The 21890-nt window shown below is 36.6% G+C and overlaps 2 protein-coding genes and 1 long non-coding RNA gene across 9 annotated transcripts in view; 2 read left to right on the forward strand and 1 right to left on the reverse strand.

Moving 5' to 3' along the window:
* tln1 (talin 1) overlaps positions 1 to 21890 on the forward strand; it is a 1269505-nt gene that overhangs the window by 941350 nt on the left and 306265 nt on the right. The gene's annotated exons all lie outside the window — the stretch shown is intronic.
* psd3l (pleckstrin and Sec7 domain containing 3, like) overlaps positions 1 to 21890 on the forward strand; it is a 246352-nt gene that overhangs the window by 32308 nt on the left and 192154 nt on the right. For 5 of the 7 annotated variants that reach the window (XR_015500752.1, XR_015500753.1, XR_015500754.1 and 2 more), the window contains exons 2-3: positions 1858 to 1969; positions 20947 to 21799. Coding sequence is in view for 2 of the 7 variants with exons in the window: in XM_087270097.1 (XP_087126223.1) it covers positions 1858 to 1969; positions 20947 to 21799 (965 nt within the window). In the remaining 5 variants the exon portion in view is untranslated. The remainder of the gene's footprint in view (positions 1 to 1857; positions 1970 to 20946; positions 21800 to 21890) is intronic. The other 2 variants (XM_087270100.1, XM_087270099.1) reach the window with 1 other exon arrangement.
* On the reverse strand, positions 2108 to 8915 carry LOC147834990 (uncharacterized). Its single transcript, XR_015500805.1, has 3 exons — positions 6555 to 8915; positions 4172 to 4537; positions 2108 to 3621 (listed from the first exon to the last, which is right to left on the reverse strand). It is a non-coding gene; the product is annotated as an uncharacterized LOC147834990 (long non-coding RNA).

Genomic DNA, 21890 nt, shown 5'->3' on the forward strand with positions numbered 1-21890 from the left:
CCTTATAATCTTGGTAGTTTCTAATGGTTAGGAATAGATGGTTTCTGTTTGGTTACTATGGCTAAAACAATAGAGTTTGGACTGCTTGAATGACATCCGTGTTAACTGTTTTAAAAAATGATGGGGAAAATGTATCAACCCAATGAGAAAGGGTTTAAACATTTGCAAGACCTGTCTTCTGCTCTGCTGGGATAATGATAATGAAAATGAAGTGGAACCTAGTTTCTTTAACCAGGTCAAAGCAAACAAGAAAAACTGTAAGATGTGGAGTATGCCCATTTTAGTCACATTATTGAAGTGCAGTACAGACATGTAAACACAGCAATTGCAATCCGCAATCAAACTATTATCGTTGTGTAGGATTTTTGCCGCATTATGCGACAGGATAGTCTATACACACTATGGTTGGGTGATGTCAACCAATTTACACATTGGAAAAAATGAAAACCAATGAAGCCATTTGACTATCTTGTTCATAAACATCTTGATCTTGATGATAGTGACACTATCATTGACATCAGTACTTGCTTTTGAGGAATTAACTATCCATTTTGAGCAAGTGACACGCTTCTGGAGGTTATCAACTAGGTTTTGCAGTTTGTACCAATTGTTTTGAGAAATGCATAAAATCATACTCGTCAACCCTCCCGTTTTTCCTGGGATTCTCCCGTATTTTACTGTTCTATCCCGATATAATCCGGTACAGGTATTTTCCCGTATTTCTCCCGTATTTTCAGTGTTTCTCTGAAGGGTGGCAAATAAACATTAAAGAGCCGAGCCTCCCTATACACAACCCATACCACCGAACCACCAGGGGACACCCCTTACTCTTAAATGCGAGTCTGTTCTGTGGTTTTGTTTAGGCACGAAAACACTTTGAAATAAACATAAAAATGGCACGATTCCTTTCCTTTTCATTACAGGTGCCGTCGCACCTTCATATGCAATGTTCAAAACAGTCATATAGAGGTGCGTGACTGTCAGCTGACGCGCTCCATAGTGATGAATAGACGCTGTTTCCCAAACAGATTCTGTACTCGTGATTTGAAGCGGAGCAAAAGTTTGGGTTCTGGGTGCGTGTTTAAACAGATATGCACATAGTTTATAATAATAATATCTAAAGATGTCTATCTTGGTGGGTTTTTTTTTTCAAACACAAGTAATTTCGTCCTAAATGAGCATAAACAGGTAGGAAAGCAGTCGAAGGCTTTCATTATAACGTTAGATGTGTGCATTTTTTAAAAGACACCTCTGTTATTTAATGTAATCAAATGAAAAAAATCTAAATAAATCATTCATTTGTTGTTCTTTAATCTGAATGTGTAAGTTATACAGTGAAGAAACGGCTAATGAGATTTGATTCCATTTCATTATAATAGCTATTAATTTCAATAAGCTGAACTGTTTGCTAATGTATTTGCTGCTAATGTATAATACTTATTTTTTCATTTGTAAATAATAATTAAGCATATTACTGACCATTTACCTGTTTATTTCCAACGAAACAGCTCCAAATAAGCATATTTAGTAATTTAGGATTTTTTTTTTTGAATTGGGTCGGGGGATTTCCTTATTATGGTGGGCATGTCCCTTATTTTCACATCCCAATGTTGACAGGTTTGCATTAACTGTTGTGCAAATGTAAATAGTGTTTTGAGAAATGCACCAAAGCGTCTGAGAAAAACTGTATTCATGCATTCCTGCGACTCATATGTTTCTGTATTTACTGATTATGTTGTGCACCTGTCTAGTTTTTTTTTTTTGCTCTACCAGTTTTTTTACTGTCTTTAATTTGTTTTTGCTTGGAGAAAAAGTGTATATTTTGCACATCAGTTTAACTGTGGTTTGTTCTTGCAGGGTGAAGCATTTGATCGAGTCAGCAGCTCCTCTACACACGCAGAAATTGTCGCCAAAGCCAAGTACGAGTTTCTCTTCGGAAAGGCAGAAGACTCAAGCTCATCACATAGCGGTAATTTTATGTTTTTTTCATACTTTAATCCTAAACTATATACAATGGCCAATAAAATGACAAATTTCTCAGATAATCTTGTTTTTAAATGAATACTTATATGGCATTCTAGGTATGCCACGGTTCTCAATATAATAATAATAATAATAATAATAATTCATTTTATGTGTAAATAGCTCATTTCTAGACCTTTCCTTTCTTAAACCGTACGCTACGACCTCCACGGTTCAATACGCACTTGTGAATTGTGAATTTCTCGGTTTTGAGTTTAATTAATTTATGCGCGTTTTATATCTCCCCGACTTGACTGTGTGTGCCTCTAAATCCATGAGCTGAGATGAGGAAACTCCTTGCCGCGAGTAAATATCCAATCACTATGCTCTAAAGATAGGGGGCGCTTGACCACCATTTCAGACTTTAACATTGCGAGCGGCGGTGAAGTGAGGCTGAGGCAACAGTACAAGGAAGCGCCGGCAAAGTGAGGCAACAGTACAAGAAAGCGTCAGCGTCTTTCTAATCTGTGGTGTGAGGACATTTCGGTTTTGCCGGTAAGTTTAATGCCAATAAAAGAAAAAACGGTGAACAAAACATAACTGTGTGCAAGTTTTGTTTTACACGCATAACCATGACTGCACATCTGCAGCGCCATCACCCAGCAATATCACTGTCTGGAGGCAGAATAGCAGAGAAGGTAATAAAGTCCTCCAAATAGCAACAATCCCTCGCTGAATCTGCCCAACTAGTTCCGAAAGACGCATAAATAAAACAAAGGCAGTGCGGGTGTTTATTGCTAAAGATTTGCAGCCGTTTCGGTGATGTGGGCTTTTGTCATTTTATAAAAGCACTTGATCCACGTTTCAGACTACAGTCTCGCATTTTTTCAGCACCGAGATAATTAGGATGGTTTATTTGTTTACTTCAGTACAAATGTGTTTATTTGAAATGGCCAATTTATCTTTATTAACTTCACATGTATGTTTATTTTCAAAATGTAGGATTTTATGTGTTCCCCAGTTTGTACATGGGCTATCAGCTGCTGTGAGATTTCAGTGTTCATTTTTTATACATTACACTAGGAACTAGTGTACTTTTCTTGGCTTTTAAGTAAAACAAAATGAGTATTGCAATAAATCGTTTTTATTTTTTTCTCCTTAACTTCTTACTGTTCCTATTGCCTATTGGATAAAAAAAACACGCATGCCAAGCCATGAGAACCGAACCGAAAACCATGTTAAAAAACCGAGGTATGCATTGAACCGTGGGCTAACTGTATTGTTGCATCCCTATGGAATTCTGTATGGAATTAAATATTTGTGCAAATCTGAACGAAATTGATTAATCGATGCCTTGTAATTCTTTCTGGATGATTCTGAATCAGTTCTCAAAAGTTCAGAATCAACTCTTTATTAAAATTTTATTGCGAAGGTGTATGCCTGGCAAGTGTGAGCTAGAAACAGAAAAAAAAGTCCCGACAGACATGTATACATGTGCTGCTGAATTCACTTAGTTTGGACAGAGATGGACAAAAATAAGATTGTAAAGCCGTGATGTGGTGCAGGGTGGCATTTATTGGCCGTTGTGCGATTGGCTTCAGGATGGTCCATATCCACTGTGTGGTACAATACTGTACGGTACGGTTCGGTATGGGTCACCTTTATCCAGTGGCGTAGTGGACGGGCCCGCAGGACACACACCGCGAGGGGGCCCCACGTGATTAGGGGCCCCACGTCATCGCGATTTTCAATAATTGAAAATCCGGCAACCGCAATAATCAAACTCTTGGGAATAACCGCGTCATAGCTCATACCATAAAGTTGACTTGATGTTTTTCTCTTCTCGACGCCCACACAGGAGAAGACGCGCCGCGCTGTTTCTCGCCGCCGGTTCTCATTAAAAATGAATGACTTCTGGCTACTTTGACGCTCTCGCCGCTTTCGGTTTGTGATCGCTCCTCAGTTTGTGAAGGCTTCCCCGCGTCATCCTTCCACCCCACCCTTTTCTCCCTCCTCAGTTTGTGATCGCTCCTCAGTTTGTAATCGCTCCTCAGTTTGTGAAGGCTTCCCCGCGTTGTTGCTCCACCCCGCCTCCCTTCCCCGCTCCTCAATTTGTAATCGCTTCCCCGCGTTGTCCCCCAACCCCCCTCAACTGGGGGCCCTATCAGTGATCCCTGCAGGGGGGCCTCCGCATTTTGCGCTATGCCACTGCCTTTATCAGGCTTGTGTTTCCGCTGCCAAAAGGGTACCAATGGTCCACCAGCACATGTAACCTCTTGTTAGAAAGGATTTCTGTTATTCCAAGTTCATAATAGTCCAAAAGGTGAGGATAATAGTTAAACATGGCAGTTTGTTCATGGATTAGGTTGCTGAAAGAATCATTTGCTCCGTAGTTTTTTACGGCATCTCCTTTGTCTTTTCATGCTTCACTCTCGCGTTTATCCGTTTCTAAATGAATCGGATGTCAGAAGCACTTTAATAATCATGTGCACGTTATTATTATCAGCTTAAGAAGTTCATTATTACAAATAAAGACGCCTACGTGAGCTCTCTCGAGAAAGTGAAATCGGTTGCGCTTTTAGATGGCCTCTTAAAACAACAACAAAGCTTTGTGGCTGTTTAGCAAGACGACATCAAGGTTTGTTACTTTGAGCTCAGGTTGGCCATAGCTCTTTATTATATGTGTATATAGTGTTACAATGTAATGTCACTGTGTATTTAAAAATGGCGCTTCCTTTGTTTTCATTCTACTGGCTTGTGCTCGAGCTAGTGATGCATATCTGTAAATAAATATCGTTCAGCTACGCGTATCGCTCTGCCTTTTGGTACCCTTTTGTCGTGTTGGGTATCCTTTGCAAATGGGTACCCAAAAAGTGATACAATGCGGTTTGGTACCTTTTGACAGTGGAAACTGCCATAAAGCGTACTGGACCGTACTGTGCCACTCGGCCAAAAGGGGTCACATTGCAGCACGACCAAAGAATGCTGACATAGTGTCATTAATGTGATGCACTGATTACAGTGGAATCACATGTCACCATTGCTGCAAGATAAGTGGAAGCTTGCTGGTTGTGTTCTGCAAACACCATGCGAATGAAGGTGAACTAAATTACTGCACCGGTTTCCCCCTCACAGTCAAACGACATGCGCCATAGGTGAATTGGCTAAAACCAAAATTGGGCTTAGATTATGAGTGTGTGTATGTGAGAGTGTATGCGTGCTTCTTAGTACTGGGTTGCAGCTGGAACAATAGTATCTGGATGCAGCCTTTATGTTGCCAGCTGAGATTGCATTACTCAGCAATGCAATGTCAGACACAATGCACTCAATGGAGTGAGTGACGTCACTGTGATGGGTAGGGTTAGGGGTGGGGTTAGGTAAGCGAATTAAAAAGCATTGGATGCAGCACAGATAGCTCTGCAGCCAGGCTCCTCTCGGCTGGAAGAGCATCTGCAGTGTAAACAAATGCTGGAATAGTTGGCGGTTCAATCCGCGGTGTTGACCCCTGATATATAAGGAACTAAGCAGAAGGAAATTAATGAATGAATGTTGCAAACTAATGAAACAAATTGTGTGGGATTTCTGAATTGAAAGAAATAACAATATAATAATTCCAAATATCCTTTTTTATATAAACATTTTTCTTTTAAGGACACCTTCTCTCTTTTTTAAATAAGAATTGTTTTTTCTTTTACATCTGGTGTTTACATTCAATGTTTTTTTTTTTTTCCAAATAGGTTTTTATTAAACATTTTTAGTGCAAAAACATATCAGAAAATTACAGTGAGTATAAAGATAATATCTATTATGCATGTCATTTGAATTCTGATTTAAATTCTGACCCCCACATGACATTTAAAAAAAAAATAATAATAGTAGTAAATAAAATTAAATTGTAATTAAATTGAAAACAATATTTAAAAAATAATAATAATAATGACATAAAATACAAAATTATATTACAAATAGGCATTTTACATTTCAGTTCTATATATATATATATATATATATATATATATATATATATATATATATATATATATATATATATATATATATATATGTATGTATATATATATGTATATATATATATATATATATATATATATATATATATGTATGTATATATATATATGTGTATATATATATATATATATATATATATATATATATATATATATATATATATATATATATATATATATATGTATATATATATATATATATATATATATGTATATATATATATATATATATATATGTATATATATATATATATATATATATATATATATATATATATATATATATATATATATATATTTATTTATTTATTTTCATATATGCAAGTGTATATCTATGTATGATAATATGTCACCCTCTATCTACGCAGAATTAATGATGATAGTTGACTTTGTTTGTTAAATTGTTTGGGTGTTGTTGGGATGTTTAAATGAGTCATGTGACCGTAGTACTCAAAAGAGACTCTAGACGCGCCTGATCACTGTTACCCTGATGAAGGCAGATCCTTGCAGAAACGCATAGGTTTTTTAAGATTTAGCCATGTAAATAAAGGCTTTTTAATTTTCCACATTTTTGGAGTGCCTTGGACTGATTCCTGTTGTTGTTTTGATGAATCCTTGATGAAGCACCGACCAAATATTTGAGTTACCCCTGAGCGCTTTTTGTTTGGTTTTTCTGGATTAATATTACATTTCTCTTTAACAGACAAGCTTTTAGTCTTAGAGACTTAGAGGTTCCTAGATAATCAAAGAAAGGGTCCCGGCTCTGATAAAAAAAGGAAAGGTTTGTTCTTCATGGCTGTGGAGAAAGCCTCAAGTAGGATTGTGTTGCAGATTGCGAGCAGCCATCGATTTGAACGGGGCGGTTCTTCATTAATCCACTTTACAAAGATACATTTCCTAGCAAAGTATACCAACATATGTAGAAGGTCATTCAATGTTTTTTTAAGATGACAATGCTTTCATACATAGATTCCAATCATAAACAAATGCATAAAAAACCCAAACTCTAATTAAAATATAAATGTAAAAGTGTTTATGCACAGCAGAAGAAATTGGAAAAAAATAGGTTAAGATTCGAATTGTGACTCCCATTATTGGAATTGTATTGTGAAGAGGAATGCTGCGTCCCAATTCGTGCTATCCATCCTAAATAGTATTTGAAAATAGAATTAGTATGTCCCAAAATTGTAGTATGTTAAAAAGAGTATGCTAAATGTTCCCGGATGGTTTACTATATCCGGTAAAAACTCGGAAGTGTAGAACCGTTTATACTCTAACCAGTAATAATTCCCACAATTCATTGCGCGTTAGACGTGAATTCGACTAGAACTAATGTGTAAATAAACTACAAACATTATGGACGCGAGAGACCAACTGTCAAGAAAAGATGTTTGTATGACTTAATTAATATCTAGCCCACTGGAACATGTTTAAATTGTGTTTCCCGTGTTATATTTCATCTGCAACAACAACGTGAACTATAAAGTCATGTTTGGACATTAACGTCTGAATGCATAATTATCCAAACACCTGAGGAGATTTCTCTGCATGAAGACTCATGAATGACAGATTATCCTGCTGCTGCTTCTTCAATAAGGTAGGAAATTAAATATGAGAGAAATGTGGATGATGTGTGGATGATTGACAGGGCTCTAAGGAATTTAGCAGCATCTGGTAATGAGGAAGTAGTATGTCCCAAAGATTGCATACTCTTCTGTTACACACTCAAACGTTTATATTTTTCCTTCACAAAAAAGTACATACCCATTCCAAGAAAGCAGAGACCTTGAAAGCAGAGTTACCTTAAAAGAATGAACTCGGGAGACTGCGAGAACAGAGAACAGTCTTGTGAGAAATGAGATTCTGCGTTCTTCCTTATGATCACATGGCCTTCATGTGTTTTAAACGGAAAATTCTTTAAACATTACAGCATTCATACAATGAGCCATTTCAATATATACAAAAGCCTTACACATATATTTTGCACAACACAAACAAAATAGATTTTAACATTAATTTCAGCAAATAAACACCTTTATTGTGTTTATGCCTTTATAAAGATTTTTATGGTAATGTTTGCTTTCACCGTCTCATTTCAGGAAACTCCCGAGATAAATAAGTTGTATCTCTGAACTTTAGTATTAAACAGGTAAAAAATTCTGCACTTTTATTGAGCCACAATAACTTCTGGGACTTATAAAGCGAGTACTTTTATCAATGCCTCCTCAATATCAAGAACAGGCATGGGATGATAACCGTTTTCAAGGTATACCGCGGTTTTAAAAAGCCAAGGGTTTAAAACCGCCAAACTTTTCTGCTATACCGTTCCTAAAGAATGTGTAAGATTTTTTTTATTGACTTTTTTGTTTGTTTTTTAGGACACAGTATCTCCAGTAGAAAAAAAATATACTAAAATGCAGTTTTAAATTGTAAAAAAAATCAGTGTTTTTGAAACAAATGAAGACAGCAGAAGTCAATGATTTATTTTCATTTTTAAGCCTGACATGTTTACCTTTCCAAAATATTATAAATGTTTTTCAAAATAAAATATATTGTGTTCAAAAGGGGAGAAAAAGTTTTTGTTTTTTTCAGGGTGTCCGTGGGGTCTTAAAATGTCTTACATTTCAAACACTAAATTTAAGGCCCTAAAAAGTATTAAATTCATTGAAATAGCTGTTGTGGGTCTTAATTTTCACTTGTTGTCCATGTAAAGCTATGGCCAATCGGTAAAACCAACAAATCCATCTAAAAAAGTGTTAAACAAAATAAACATTTTAAAACTTTTTAACAATAAGGTTTAATTGTCTTCCTTACAATAATTTTTGTTTAAAAGTTCTCCATGTATTAATGGATAAATTCATGATGTGCATAAATTTTGTTTATTGTAGCTTTTAAAACTTGTCTTTTTTTAAAGAAAGGTAGTGCTAAAAAAAAAAAAAAAAAAAAAAAATATATATATATATATATATATATATATATATATATATATAAAAATAAATAAATATATATATATATATATATATATATATATATATATATATATATATATATATATATATATATATATATATATATATATATATAACCAGAGTTTGCTTGTTTTGACAAGTTATTTAAAATATGTGGCAAAGAAATAACTGTATTTTAATGTTTATGGGGCAAGTAAAAAAAATCCACTGGTTATTACTGAACATTATTAAAGTTTTGTCATGTGAAAGTCTGAAATTTCATTCATAATGAGCTTTAAAAGGTCTTAAAAAGTATTCAATTTGACTTGATGAAACCTGCAGAAGTCCTGTTTTTACCCAGACATTTAAATAATAATGTATTCAAAGTTATCCCATGACTAGTCAAGAACACATCTGGGTTCTTTCACGCGTCTTCCGTTCTCAAATTATAGAACTGAACTTTGGCGATTGATAATGACGTTACAGGAGAACATAAGAACGCAAGATCATTTCAGAAGACATAGGCTTTTTCTCAATTCTAAGAACGCAGAGAACGGACTCGCGTTCTTGTGGAGACCGGTCTTACCAAGTTACCTCGGAAAAACAAACTCGGGGGACAGAGAACGCGTCCTGTGAGAAATGAGAGGCTGTGTTCTTCCCTGATTCTTCCTGATGGTCACATGGCCTTCACACATTTTTAATGGAAAATTATTTAAACATAATATATTATATTGATCTATATGTTTAATAAAATGTTTACAGAGTTTGTTCTTTTTAATATCACTTAATGTATTAGAAAATGGTATAATCAGATCCAAAAAAAAACTTACAAAGCTTACAACCACAGCAGAATTGTGAACAGACAAGTATTTGCTGAACTTTACAAAAACTTTGTGAGAGAACAAGTTTAACACAAGTTTAACTCCAGTCAGCTCAACACTGACGCTTAAAGAACTTGATTAGCTGGCTCAGGTGTGCTTAATTAGGGCTAAACTCTGTAGAACACTGGGAAAACCGCTCCCTCACTTATTCACTAATCCATGAATGACAATTAAGTGCACTTTAACATTAACATTTAAAATAAAATTACATTTACTCATTTGGCAGATGCCTTTTTCCAAAGCCATCTATAAATTAGGACAATAGTAGCAATCAAAGTATTAAAAGAACAACATTGAAATGAGATTTACATGAAATGACAGAGTTCACAGTTGCTGATTGCTTTAATAAAGCTAACTTAACCCAATTAGTTAAGAATTGGGTTGTATTAGAGTTACAGTTGAAATTAGAATTTTTTTTTTAATGAGCCTGTGTTGACCTATACATAAGCTCACACATAGTGCTTTTTCAAGAGAGGCAACTGCCTGGATATTTTAAAGTATATCCCTAAATTGTCATCAACATGAGTTACTCACAAACCTGCAATTGCTGGTCATCCGGTCTGCGTGATTTGGTTTATTAATAGTTTTTTGCATATAGACCTCTGTGACGGGAGTTTTTCACTGTGTTGACGGTTTATGTGCATCATGTTTGTTGTTGTTAGTGTAAGTAAACGTCTTTTTGCAGTATTTGCACACAGTTTGTGTTTTATCTGGCGCACTTTATCGCTGTCATTTTACTCTGGCGTTCCACCTCTTGCTTGCCGCTAATGTGCAGGTAAAGCGAGCTTGCGTCTGTAACCACAGCGCCACCACTGTTCAAAAAATATATAGAGATTCATTTAACATTTCTATCAATTTGACTCGTCACATATTTGGATAAATTTTCAACCCACTCAAAGTGAATCGTTACATCCCAAATAAAATGTGCAATTAAATGCTCCCGGTGCAGTGATTTTTAAAAAAAAAATTTCATTTCGCAAAAATGTAGGCTGCGAAACGTATTTCCAATGAGCCTGTGTTGACCTATACATAAGCTCACACATAGCGCTTTTTCAAGAGAGGCAACTGCCTGGATATTTTAAAGTATATTTCTAAATTGTCATCAACATGAGTTACTCACAAACCTGCAATTGCTGATCATCCGGTCTGCGTGATTTGGTTTATCAATAGTTTTTTGCATATAGACCTCTGTGACGGGAGTTTTTCACTGTGTTGACGGTTTATGTGCATCATGTTTGGTGTTGTTAGTGTAAGTAAACGTCTTTTTGCAGTATTTGCACACAGTTTGTGTTTTATCTGGCGCACTTTACCGCTGTTATTTTACTGTGGCGTTCCACCGCTTGCTCGCCGTTAATGTGCAGGTAAAGCGAGCTTGCGTCTGTAACCACAGCGCCACCACTGTTCAAAAAATAGATAGAGATTCGTTCAACATTTCTATCGATTTGACTCGTCACATACTTGGATACATTTTCAACCCACTCACGGTGAATCGTTACATCCCTAATAAAATGTGCAATATAATGCTCCTGGAGCAGTGATTTATTATTATTATTTTTTTCATTCGCAAAAATGTAGGCTGCGAAACGTATTTCCAATGAGCCTGTGTTGACCTATACATAAGCTCACACATAGCGCTTTTTCAAGAGAGGCAACTGCCTGGATATTTTAAAGTATATCCCTAAATTGTCATCAACATGAGTTACTCACAAACCTGCAATTGCTGATCATCCGGTCCGCGTGATTTGGTTTATTAATAGTTTTTTGCATATAGACCTCTGTGACGGGAGTTTTTCACTGTGTTGACGGTTTATGTGCATCATGTTTGTTGTTGTTAGTGTAAGTAAACGTCTTTTTGCAGTATTTGCACACAGTTTGTGTTTTATCTGGCGCACTTTATCGCTGTCATTTTACTCTGGCGTTCCACCTCTTGCTTGCCGCTAATGTGCAGGTAAAGCGAGCTTGCGTCTGTAACCACAGCGCCACCACTGTTCAAAAAATATATAGAGATTCATTTAACATTTCTATCAATTTGACTCGTCACATATTTGGATAAATTTTCAACCCACTCAAAGTGAATCGTTACATCCCAAATAAAATGTGCAATATAATGCTCCCGGTGCAGTGATTTTTAAAAAAAAAATTTCATTTCGCAAAAATGTAGGCTGCGAAACGTATTTCCAATGAGCCTGTGTTGACCTATACATAAGCTCACACATAGTGCTTTTTCAAGAGAGGCAACTGCCTGGATATTTTAAAGTATATCCCTAAATTGTCATCAACATGAGTTACTCACAAACCTGCAATTGCTGATGTTGTGATAATTATAGCAAGAAGGCGTCAGTCCAACCCGTTTGATGTCTGCTATTTTCGACCGAAGGCGTATTATCCAACCAATGAATTATATCCAGCAATTTTACATAAACCACAGTTCACTCATAAAGCTGGTAAACAGCATATTGTAAGCCTTTTCGGGTTATTATAAGTGTCTTAAATCAAAAACACATTTGTAAATCATGAATTATTGTGGGATTTTTTTTCTAGAATACAGTAAGTAATGTTTATTTTTGTGTGAAATGTGGCTTGTCTTGGGCTTGTTTTGTCATGCCCAGCTAGATTTGGAAACATGGGTCTCTCCAGATTGTAATGCATGGGATTTCCCCAAGACCACAGGGCTGATGGGAGAAGCGTTGGTAGTGAGAGACTGTATCAAAATACATGAGCCTTTGTAGACTCGGTTGCGCGCTATTTAATGGCTTTCATTTCCCAAAAGCGAGTGACATCATTTCATTAGCAATTGGTTAGAGTTTATATACAGTTAAAGTCAAAATTATTAGCCCCCTTTGAATGTTTTTTTTCCTTTTTATATATTTCCCAAATGATGTTTAAGAGAAAAGGGAAATTTTCACAGTATGTCTGATAATATTTTTTCTTCTGGAGAAAGTCTTATTTGTTTTATTTTGACTAGAATAAAAGTAGTTTAAAATTTTTTAACAAACATTTTAAGGTCAAAATTATTAGCCACTTTAAGATATATATTGTCCCGATAGTCTACAGAACAAACCATCATCGTTATACAATAACTTGCCTAATTACCCTAACCTCCTAGTGAACCTAATTAACCTAGTTAAGCCTTTAAATGTCACTTTAAGCTGTATAGAAGTGTCTTAAAAAATATCTGGTAAAATATTATTTACTGTCGTCATGGCAAAGATAAAATAAATCAGTTATTAGAAATAAGTTGTATAAACTTGTGTTTAGAAATGTGTTGAAAAAATCTGCTCTCCATTAAACAGAAATTGGGGAAAAAATAAACTGGAGGGATAATAATTCTGACTTCATCTGTAAATGAGATTGTCGGTGATTGAAATGTGTGTGAGTTAATTCAGCTGCAGAATGTGGACATTACTGGCTTAATTTGGATTGAAATGGGTGTATAAAACTGTCAGGAAAGGAGTGACAATCGGATTGAGCTTCTATGTATGTTAAGCACCCACAACACGTGCTTCTTCAAGATCTTGTTGTTTGCGTACCACTGGTGTGTCAAGCTTCAGTGGTAGTGGTGGTCATGATGAAACCTGTTTCAGAAGTGTGCATGAGTCACAAAGCTCTGAGTTTCCTGAAATGTCCCAATGGTTTAATTTCAACCCTAATTGCATCCGAAACAATGCGATAATGCAAGGCATAAAATGCATTGCTCCAGATATAATTCAGATGACAAATCATTTTCTAGTCTGCTTAGTCCCTTTATTAATCCGGGGTCACCACAGCGGAATGAACCGCCAACTTATCCAGGAATTTTTTACGCTGCGGATGCCCTTCCAGCCGCAACCCATTTCTGGGAAACATCCACACACACATTCACACACTACGGACAATTTAGCTTAGCCAATTCACCTGTACCACATGTCTTTGGACTGTTGGGGAAACCGGAGCACCCGGAGGAAACCCACGCGATGACAGGGAGAACATGCAAACTCCACACAGAAACGCCAACTGAGCCGAGGTTCGAACCAGCGACCCAGCGACCTTCTTGCTGTGACGCGTCTGCACTACTTACTGCGCCACTGCCTTGCCCAGATTACAAATCAACTGAAGAAAAAAAATCTAATTTTTTAAAAAAAATCTAGTTTTTTAAAAAAAAGTATGTTTCAGATAGACATCCTTCTAGTACATGTCCATGAGAAGGCGGGGATAGTCATACAGATCACCTTGACCAACAAACCACTGACCAGTTTTTAAATGAAAAAAATAAACCACAAACATGTTGATTTACCTTGATTTTACATTGCTTTTATCAATTTTAACGGTTCTTTATCGGACTTGATTGTTTATCGGAGTGCTCTGTTTTACAAGTATAACATCGTACAAGGTGAGCTACCAAGCAACCTGACCGTGTCAGAAAAGTTGTGCAAATAGAGATAGACAGGTAAAGCAAACAAATTGTTACGATCACCAGCGATCTAACCAACAGAAAAACACTCTGGTAAACACTCACACACACATAGGACTACAAATCTGCTTCTAAATGGACTACATATTCAGTCATGCCACACACACACACACACCTGCTCCAAGTCTCCACTGATTAGACTCCCACAGCTGATGCTGCTTCTAGACTGATTACTGCACTACATAAACAGTACAGAAACACTCACTGTTGCTGAGTCTTGTTTACTGTTAGTGACATTACAACGCGTTTTCCTTTGTCTGCCTTTGCCGTGTTTTTGATCCTTTGCTTTGCTTATTTGTTTAATTCTGTTTGCTGCCTGCCTCTGACCATCTGCCTGATATTTTGACTTCGACTCTGGATTACCCTCATACATCTGTTTGCCTCTGTATTGACCACTGCTTGACTGACGATTCTAATAAACCTGCACGTGGATCAGAACTTCAGTTGTTTGTGTCACTCCCCGTGGTTACACAAATTCAAGTACAATTCACAGACACATTTAAGTTGGTTTGTGGTATATTTTGGTGTTGTGCAAAGAACTGCATAAAAATAAAGCTTTTTTCATCGACAACATGTCCCTGTAATAGGCATGGGCCAGTATAAGATTCTGACAGTATAATTACCTTGGATAAAAATATCATGGTTTCACAGTATAACAGTATTGTGATAACAACTTATCCCCACATTGGAAATAATATATTTTATTTTAAGAAACATTTAAAATATTTTAGAATAGTTAAGATTTTAGGCTAAATGAGTAAAAAAATGATTGACTTCTGCTATCTACATTAGTTTCAAAAACAACTTTAAAAGGCATCTTTGGATATATTTCTTTTCTGTGGATATAAGGTACAGATATGGCTACTGAGAATGCGCGTTTCTTCACGTGCAGTACTCCAATGTGTCACGCACAGTAGTGCCGTTGCAAAGGCCTCATTTTCATAAAAAAAAAATAAATAAATAAATAAAATTCTGAGGAAACCAACGCAAACACGGGGAGAACTAGCAATCTCCACACAGAAATGCCAACTGACTCAGCCGGGACTCGAAGCAGCGACCTTCTTGATGTTAGGTGAAAGTGCTAACCACTGAGCCACTGTTTTGCTTTTCTTTGTTTTTTATTTATTTTTGTTTTCTTAATTTAAAAATCTACATTGCATTTGTGTCTTGCTCTGCTGTTGCTGTTTGCTTGTGTGAGACTGGAATACAGCCTTTTTAGTTTTTCTTCTGATTTTCATACAGTCAAATGCTGCCACCTGCTGAAGAAAGTTTCTGAACAAACTTGACTGAACAAATGTGAATAATGCTTAAAGTTTCAGCAGAATTTGAGTTAGATGTTTCATTTTTTTTACAGTTACATTTAATAAAAAAAGCAGTAAAGTAAACACAAAGAGAAATCAACCTGTGAATAAATAAATTGTTCAAATATTAGAAACTTTATTCTTTTTTTTTTTTTATTATTTATTAAATTGAGTACCTATTAAAAAAACTTTCACCTTTAGTTCTTTGGAAAAATCCTGCTTATTAATGTAGCAAAATGTTTGCCTGCCAATTCAAAACCAGTAGAGGTTACCAATATGTAAAAATATTATTGGAAAACAAAATCAGGACATTATGCCTGTGTGAAAGTCTCACCTAATATCGGATAATTTGTCTTTTATTATAAGGTGTGTTAAGGTCATATTTAAAATCAACAATGAAAAATAGACATGTTATTTTTATATGTTACAGTGAATAAAAAAGGAGGTTCATTCCGCTGTGGCGACCTCTGAAATAGAGACTAAGCCAAAGGAAAATGAATGATTAAAATAAAAAGAAAATGAATAATACGGTTATGACTTTTGATTTTAATGTTTTATTAGACATTAACATTAACATAAATTGACATCAACTAAGATTAATAAATGTATTTTGTAGTTGACATTATATTGACTGTAGTTAAATTGACTGATGTCAATAAATGGAACTTTACTGTACAGTTAACGAACAAAAGGCCAGAAAATTTAATTACCCCTATCAATATTGTGCATATTGAAATGTATTGCATTATTCAGCATGTCTACTTATGCATTTATAAAACATTTATGCATTAACATATTAACAATTAACTGGTCAAAACACACTAATACTCACAACTAGTGGTTTCTAACCTTTTTAGGAGACCCCTACATTAACATTCAGAGCCTCTATGCCTGATAAACAAAACCCTATGCACAGTTTTATACACAATATGTGCATTTTCAATAAATATTTGCTGTAATGCCTAAATCTAACCTAATCTTAAACCAATGGTCTGAATAAAAACTCCAACAAAACATAACTGTTGTTAACTTTGCTCAATGATGGACAGGAAATGTTATTTTAAAAGGTGTTTTGATCTTACTGCGACTGAATACTCTTTTAATCATTATTAAAGATACTTCCTGCTTCCTACTTCCTAGTTTGATGACCCCACATAAATCTTTGGTGACCCCTAGTGGAGGTCACGACCACAGGTTGGAAACCACTGAGTTAAAACTAACCCTTTAAAATTCCACACCTAAAGCACGTGAATGCTAGCTCTAAAAACTAAATAATTAAAGCAAAAGATCTGTTGAGTGGCAGTGTTTAAAATGGAAAACTTTATATTAGAAGTGTTTCAGGCTCTTTTGTATAAATGTTACCTTGTGAAAAATTACTAATGGTGCTTTTGCAATTGGAAGTTTCTCTTTCTCTTTTGTGCATTTTCCCTTCTGCTGGTTTTATTTGAGCTAGAAAGTTCATACTCTGTAAACTGTAAAAAGTTGACCATACTTGGAAAAATTAAAGAAACATATTGCCTTAATTTTCTAAGTAGTTTATTAATTTTAAGTGAGCATAATTTAAAACAGGGGTGGATGGTGGCTCATTGGTTTGCACTGTCACTTCACAGCAAGAAGGTCACTGGTTCAAGTCCTGGCTGGGTCAGTTGGCATTTCTGTGTGGAGTTTGCATGTTCTTCCAGTGTTGATGTGGGTTTCCTCCGGGTGCTCTGATTTCCTCGATAGTACAAAGACATGTGGTATATAGGGGAATTTAATAAGTTGGCCGTAGTGTATATGTGTGAATGAGAGTGTATGGATGTTTCCCAGTGCTGGGTTGCAGCTGGAAGGGCATCAGCTGTGTAAAACATATGCTGGATAAGTTGGTGGTTCATTCTGCTGTGGTGACCCCTGATGAATAAAGGGAACAAGCTGACAGCAGTTTGTATTTACTATTTCTTAATAAAGTAAACTTCAGTACCGTTGACTCAGAGTAATTAGTTTCATAAACTACTTATTGGTGTTCACATTACTAGGAAAATATTAGGAAACCGAATGCCTTAAATATATCAAGTAAGCTAAACTAAAACATTTAGTAAAGACAAAAATCAATACCTACACTTTTAAAACATTTGTATTGTCTAAATATTGTAAACAGGCATCAATCAATTACCTTAATCAGTCTATACATGTCTTTAAACATACAGTTACTTTCTCAGCATGAAATACAATGACCTTGTAAAACATTTAGCATGCGCGTACTGCAAATAAAAAAATAAAAAATAAAATAAAAAATAAAATAAAAAATAAAAAAGTCAAACAAAGGTACATTCATTCATTCATTCATTCATGCATTCATTCATTTTCTTTTCGGCTTAGTCTCGGCTTACCCACTGCGCCACCGCACTTCCCAAGCCAAGGTTTAATGCAACAATGATAATAACAACAACAACAATAACAACAATAATAATTATAATAATAGTAATAAAAATTAATTATATAATAGTATTTTTATTATTAGAAAAACATGATTTTATTTATTATCATATTATTTAAATTTTATTATTATATCATTTATTATAGAATCATATAAATATTATTAAATTTGTTAACAATAATATATTATAATATATTCACATATTTATACATTTTGAACATCAAAGAATTAAAAAAGCTCTCAGATTTATTATGCTTATGTCTGATGTTGCTGAGTTTTTAAATTCTTCCACCTGTTTTCTCAGTTCCCTCATCAGCATTCTCTATAAATTTTGACATCATGACCACTCAAAAGTTGTAAATGCATATTGTAAGTCACATCAACAGTCACATCACAGGGTTAAATTATTTATTAAAGATTAAAAGATTAAGATATTATTAAATTGTACTGTTACATTGTAAAAAAAAAATACATATACAATGATGACCATGTTATTTTATGCTTGATTTTTAAAAAAATTGTATTTAAATACTATTATATATGCTCGCCGATGTCTTCCGTGTATACTCAAATTATTTTTTGTGCTTGTTTGAACTACTTATTTAAAATTAGCTGAATCAACACAATTCTTAAGGGTTTTTGGGACCCAGCATTTTTTACAGCGCAGTCCGTCGAGTGATAGTATTTTAATTACAGTTAGCTTTTTTGTAGCTCTGCAATTAAACAAAAGAGGATACGTAAAAAAAAATTGTCAAATTAGAAATGACGATCTCTGTATTTAAGGAACACTCTCCACCATTCTCACTCTTCTCTCAGGGGCCAAATCAAAGCTTACACTGGGTCAACTTTGGGCATTTCTGATTTATCCTAATCAATTAATTGTGTAGCCAGAAGTATGTATGGCTGCATTTAATCTTTAAAACAAACGATATGAGGCGGTATGACACAGTTCCTTTTGGCACTTACCAGCTTACTGCTTACCGCCATATGGGCGGCTTTTCCGCTGTTACCAGTTTGGCTAGTTAGTTCGCCATGTATGTTGGTGGACTTGAGACACAGATAGGTGAGGCAGTGGCGCAGTAGGTAGTGCAGTAGGTAGACGCTGGGTCGCTGGTTCGAACCTCGGCTCAGTTGGCATCTTTGTGTGGAGTTTGCATGTTCTAGCTGCCTTCGCGTGGGTTTCCTCTGGGTGCTCCGGTTTCCCCCACTGTCCAAAGACATGCGGTACAGGTGAATTGGGTAGGCTAAATTTTCCGTGTGTGTAAATTGTCCGTGTGTGTAAATGTGTGTGTGGATGTTTCCCAGAGATGGGTTGCAGCTGGAAGGGCATCCGCTGCATAAAAACTTGGTGGATAAGTTGGTGGTTCATTCCACTGTGGCGACCTCAGATTAATAAAGGGACTAAGCCGACAAGAAAATGAATGAATGAATGAATGAATTAATGAGCTGAAGAAACACAATTCTCAACAGGTTTTTTTGAGGGGGACAACCTAACTGTTTTAGGTTTAATCAACTTAAATTTGGGAAAACATGAAGGAATTGTGTGTAACCCAGCATTTTATAAAGTGCAGTCCATCAAGTGATAGTATTTTAATTTGTTTGCCTTTTTGTAGCTCATCAATAGAACAAAAGAGGTTATGTAAAAAAAAAAGGTTACATCAGATTATAAATGACAATCTCGGTGTTAAAGGCATTCGTCCCAATACTCTCCACCATTCTCGCTCTCCTCTCAGATGGGATGGTGGGCCAAATCAAAGCTTACAATGAGCCAACTTTGGCCCGCCGACCCTACTTTGGGCATCTCTAATTTATCCCAATCAATGAATTATGTAGCCAGAGGTACGTATGGCTGCATTTAATTTTTAAAACGCGCTATGAGGCAGTATGACATCGTTCCTTTTCACACTTAGCAGCTTATCGCTTACCTCCTTATGGACGGCTTTTCCACTGTTACCAGTTCGTCTAGTTAGCTCGCCATGTACGTTAGTGGACTTGAGACACAGAGAGAAGTTGACCATGATGACTGGGTTCGAGTCCGATAAATAACGGTTCCAAAAAGCAGACAAAAACAAAAGCCAAAAAATTAAATATACATGAGCTGAATCAACACAATTCTTTTTTTTTGGGGCAACCTAATTGTTTTATGTTTATTCATTCATTCATTTTCTTGTCGGCTTAGTCCCTTTATTAGTCCGGGGTTGCCACAGCGGAATGAACCGCCAACTTATCCAGCAAGTTTTTACACAGCGGATGCCCTTCCAGCTGCAACCCATCTCTGGGAAACATCCACACACACATTCACACACACACACACTCATACACTACGGACAATTTAGCCTACCCAATTCACCTGTACCGCATGTCTTTGGACTGTGGGGGAAACCGGAGCACCCGGAGGAAACCCACACGAAGGCAGCTAGAACATGCAAACTCCACACAGAAACGCCAACTGAGCCGAGGTTCGAATCAGCGACCCAGCCTCCTTCTTGCTGTGAGGCGACAGCACTACCTACTGCGCCACTGCCTCGCCGTTTTATGTTTAATCAAACTAAATTTTTTGACAACATGAAGGAATTGTGTGGAACCCAGCATTTTTTACAGTGCAGTTTGTCGAGTGATAGTATTTTAATTACAGTTTGCTTTTTTGTAGCTCAGCAGTAAAACAAAAGAGGATACGTAAAGAAAGGTTACGTCAAATTAGAAATGATGATCTCTGTGTTAAAGGCATTCGCCCCAATACTCCACCATTCTCGCTCTCCTCTCAGATAGGATGGTGGGCCAAATCAAAGCTTAAAATGGGCCAACTTTGGCCCACCGACCCTACTTTGGGCATCTCTGATTTATCCCAATCAAATCCAAAATAAATTCTTCCCAAATGTTCAAATTCAAGTCTAAAATTGTGTTGATTCTTTCTTTAAAATAACACCTACTGATTTCCTTTTTTATTTATTTCCCCCAAACAGTTACTACTCCACCCCAAGCGAAAGAGGAAGGCAGCTCCATTCTTGACTGTACTCTCGATGATGATGACATTGATGAGACGTCACTCTTCCAGGAGATTGACCGAGAGCTGTCGAACCTGTTGAGCGGCCTGACAGCCCGGAGTCAGCATGCAGCGACCGAACAGGGCTCCCTGTCAGGAGACGCCACCGTCTCACCCATGATCCCCTGCAACGGACAAAACCAAACCTTGCCATCACAACTGGAAATGGCCAACCAGGGTCTAGACCTTCAGAACGGCCAGTCTGAGTTAACAGGAGACTCCCTCCTGACGTCTGGGCTGCTGTTTGACTCGTGGTGCGAGGCACTCATAAAGGACCCCAGCTCAGTGATGGCGGCCGCAAATGAGCTGAGCTGCTTCAGCACTGGGAATGCACCAGATAAACTTGATGCCTGCCCAACTCCTGCTGGAGCACATGTGGAGCCATCCGGAGAGGTGCTCTCGCAAGAAAACTCCGGAAAGGAAACAGAGGGCAAGAGGACAGGGTCGCCCTCTCCCATCAGAACAGACGAACCTTCGGCAGAAATCGTGGACGAGTCTCTTGAGGAATCCAATAAAATCCTGGCGGAGGTCCCAGGAATCTTTAGCGGCTTTCTGGAAGGGGGCAAACTGCGGGACAAGCCGCCGAAGAAGCTGCGGTTTGTGGAGAGCAGAGCTGAAAGCCTAGTGAATGGAGAGATGCAAAACGGAAGTCATCAGAGCTGCAGTGTGAAAGAGGAAGTGACTCAGGACATACAGAGTACAGCAGCCGCAGGAGTGCCACAGGGGTGCGTGCTGAGACCCGAGCAAAAACCAACAGAAAACGGCACTGACAGGTACTGTATCACTTTTCACTTACTAAAAGCCCCTTACAAAGGAAAGCCAAGACAATTATCGGCATGACAGAATTATTTGGGGATTTAAATA

Source organism: Danio rerio, chromosome 10 (genome assembly GCF_052040795.2).
Source record: "Danio rerio strain M-AB ecotype USA chromosome 10, GRCz13ab, whole genome shotgun sequence".
In the NCBI taxonomy this organism is placed as follows: domain Eukaryota; kingdom Metazoa; phylum Chordata; class Actinopteri; order Cypriniformes; family Danionidae; genus Danio; species Danio rerio.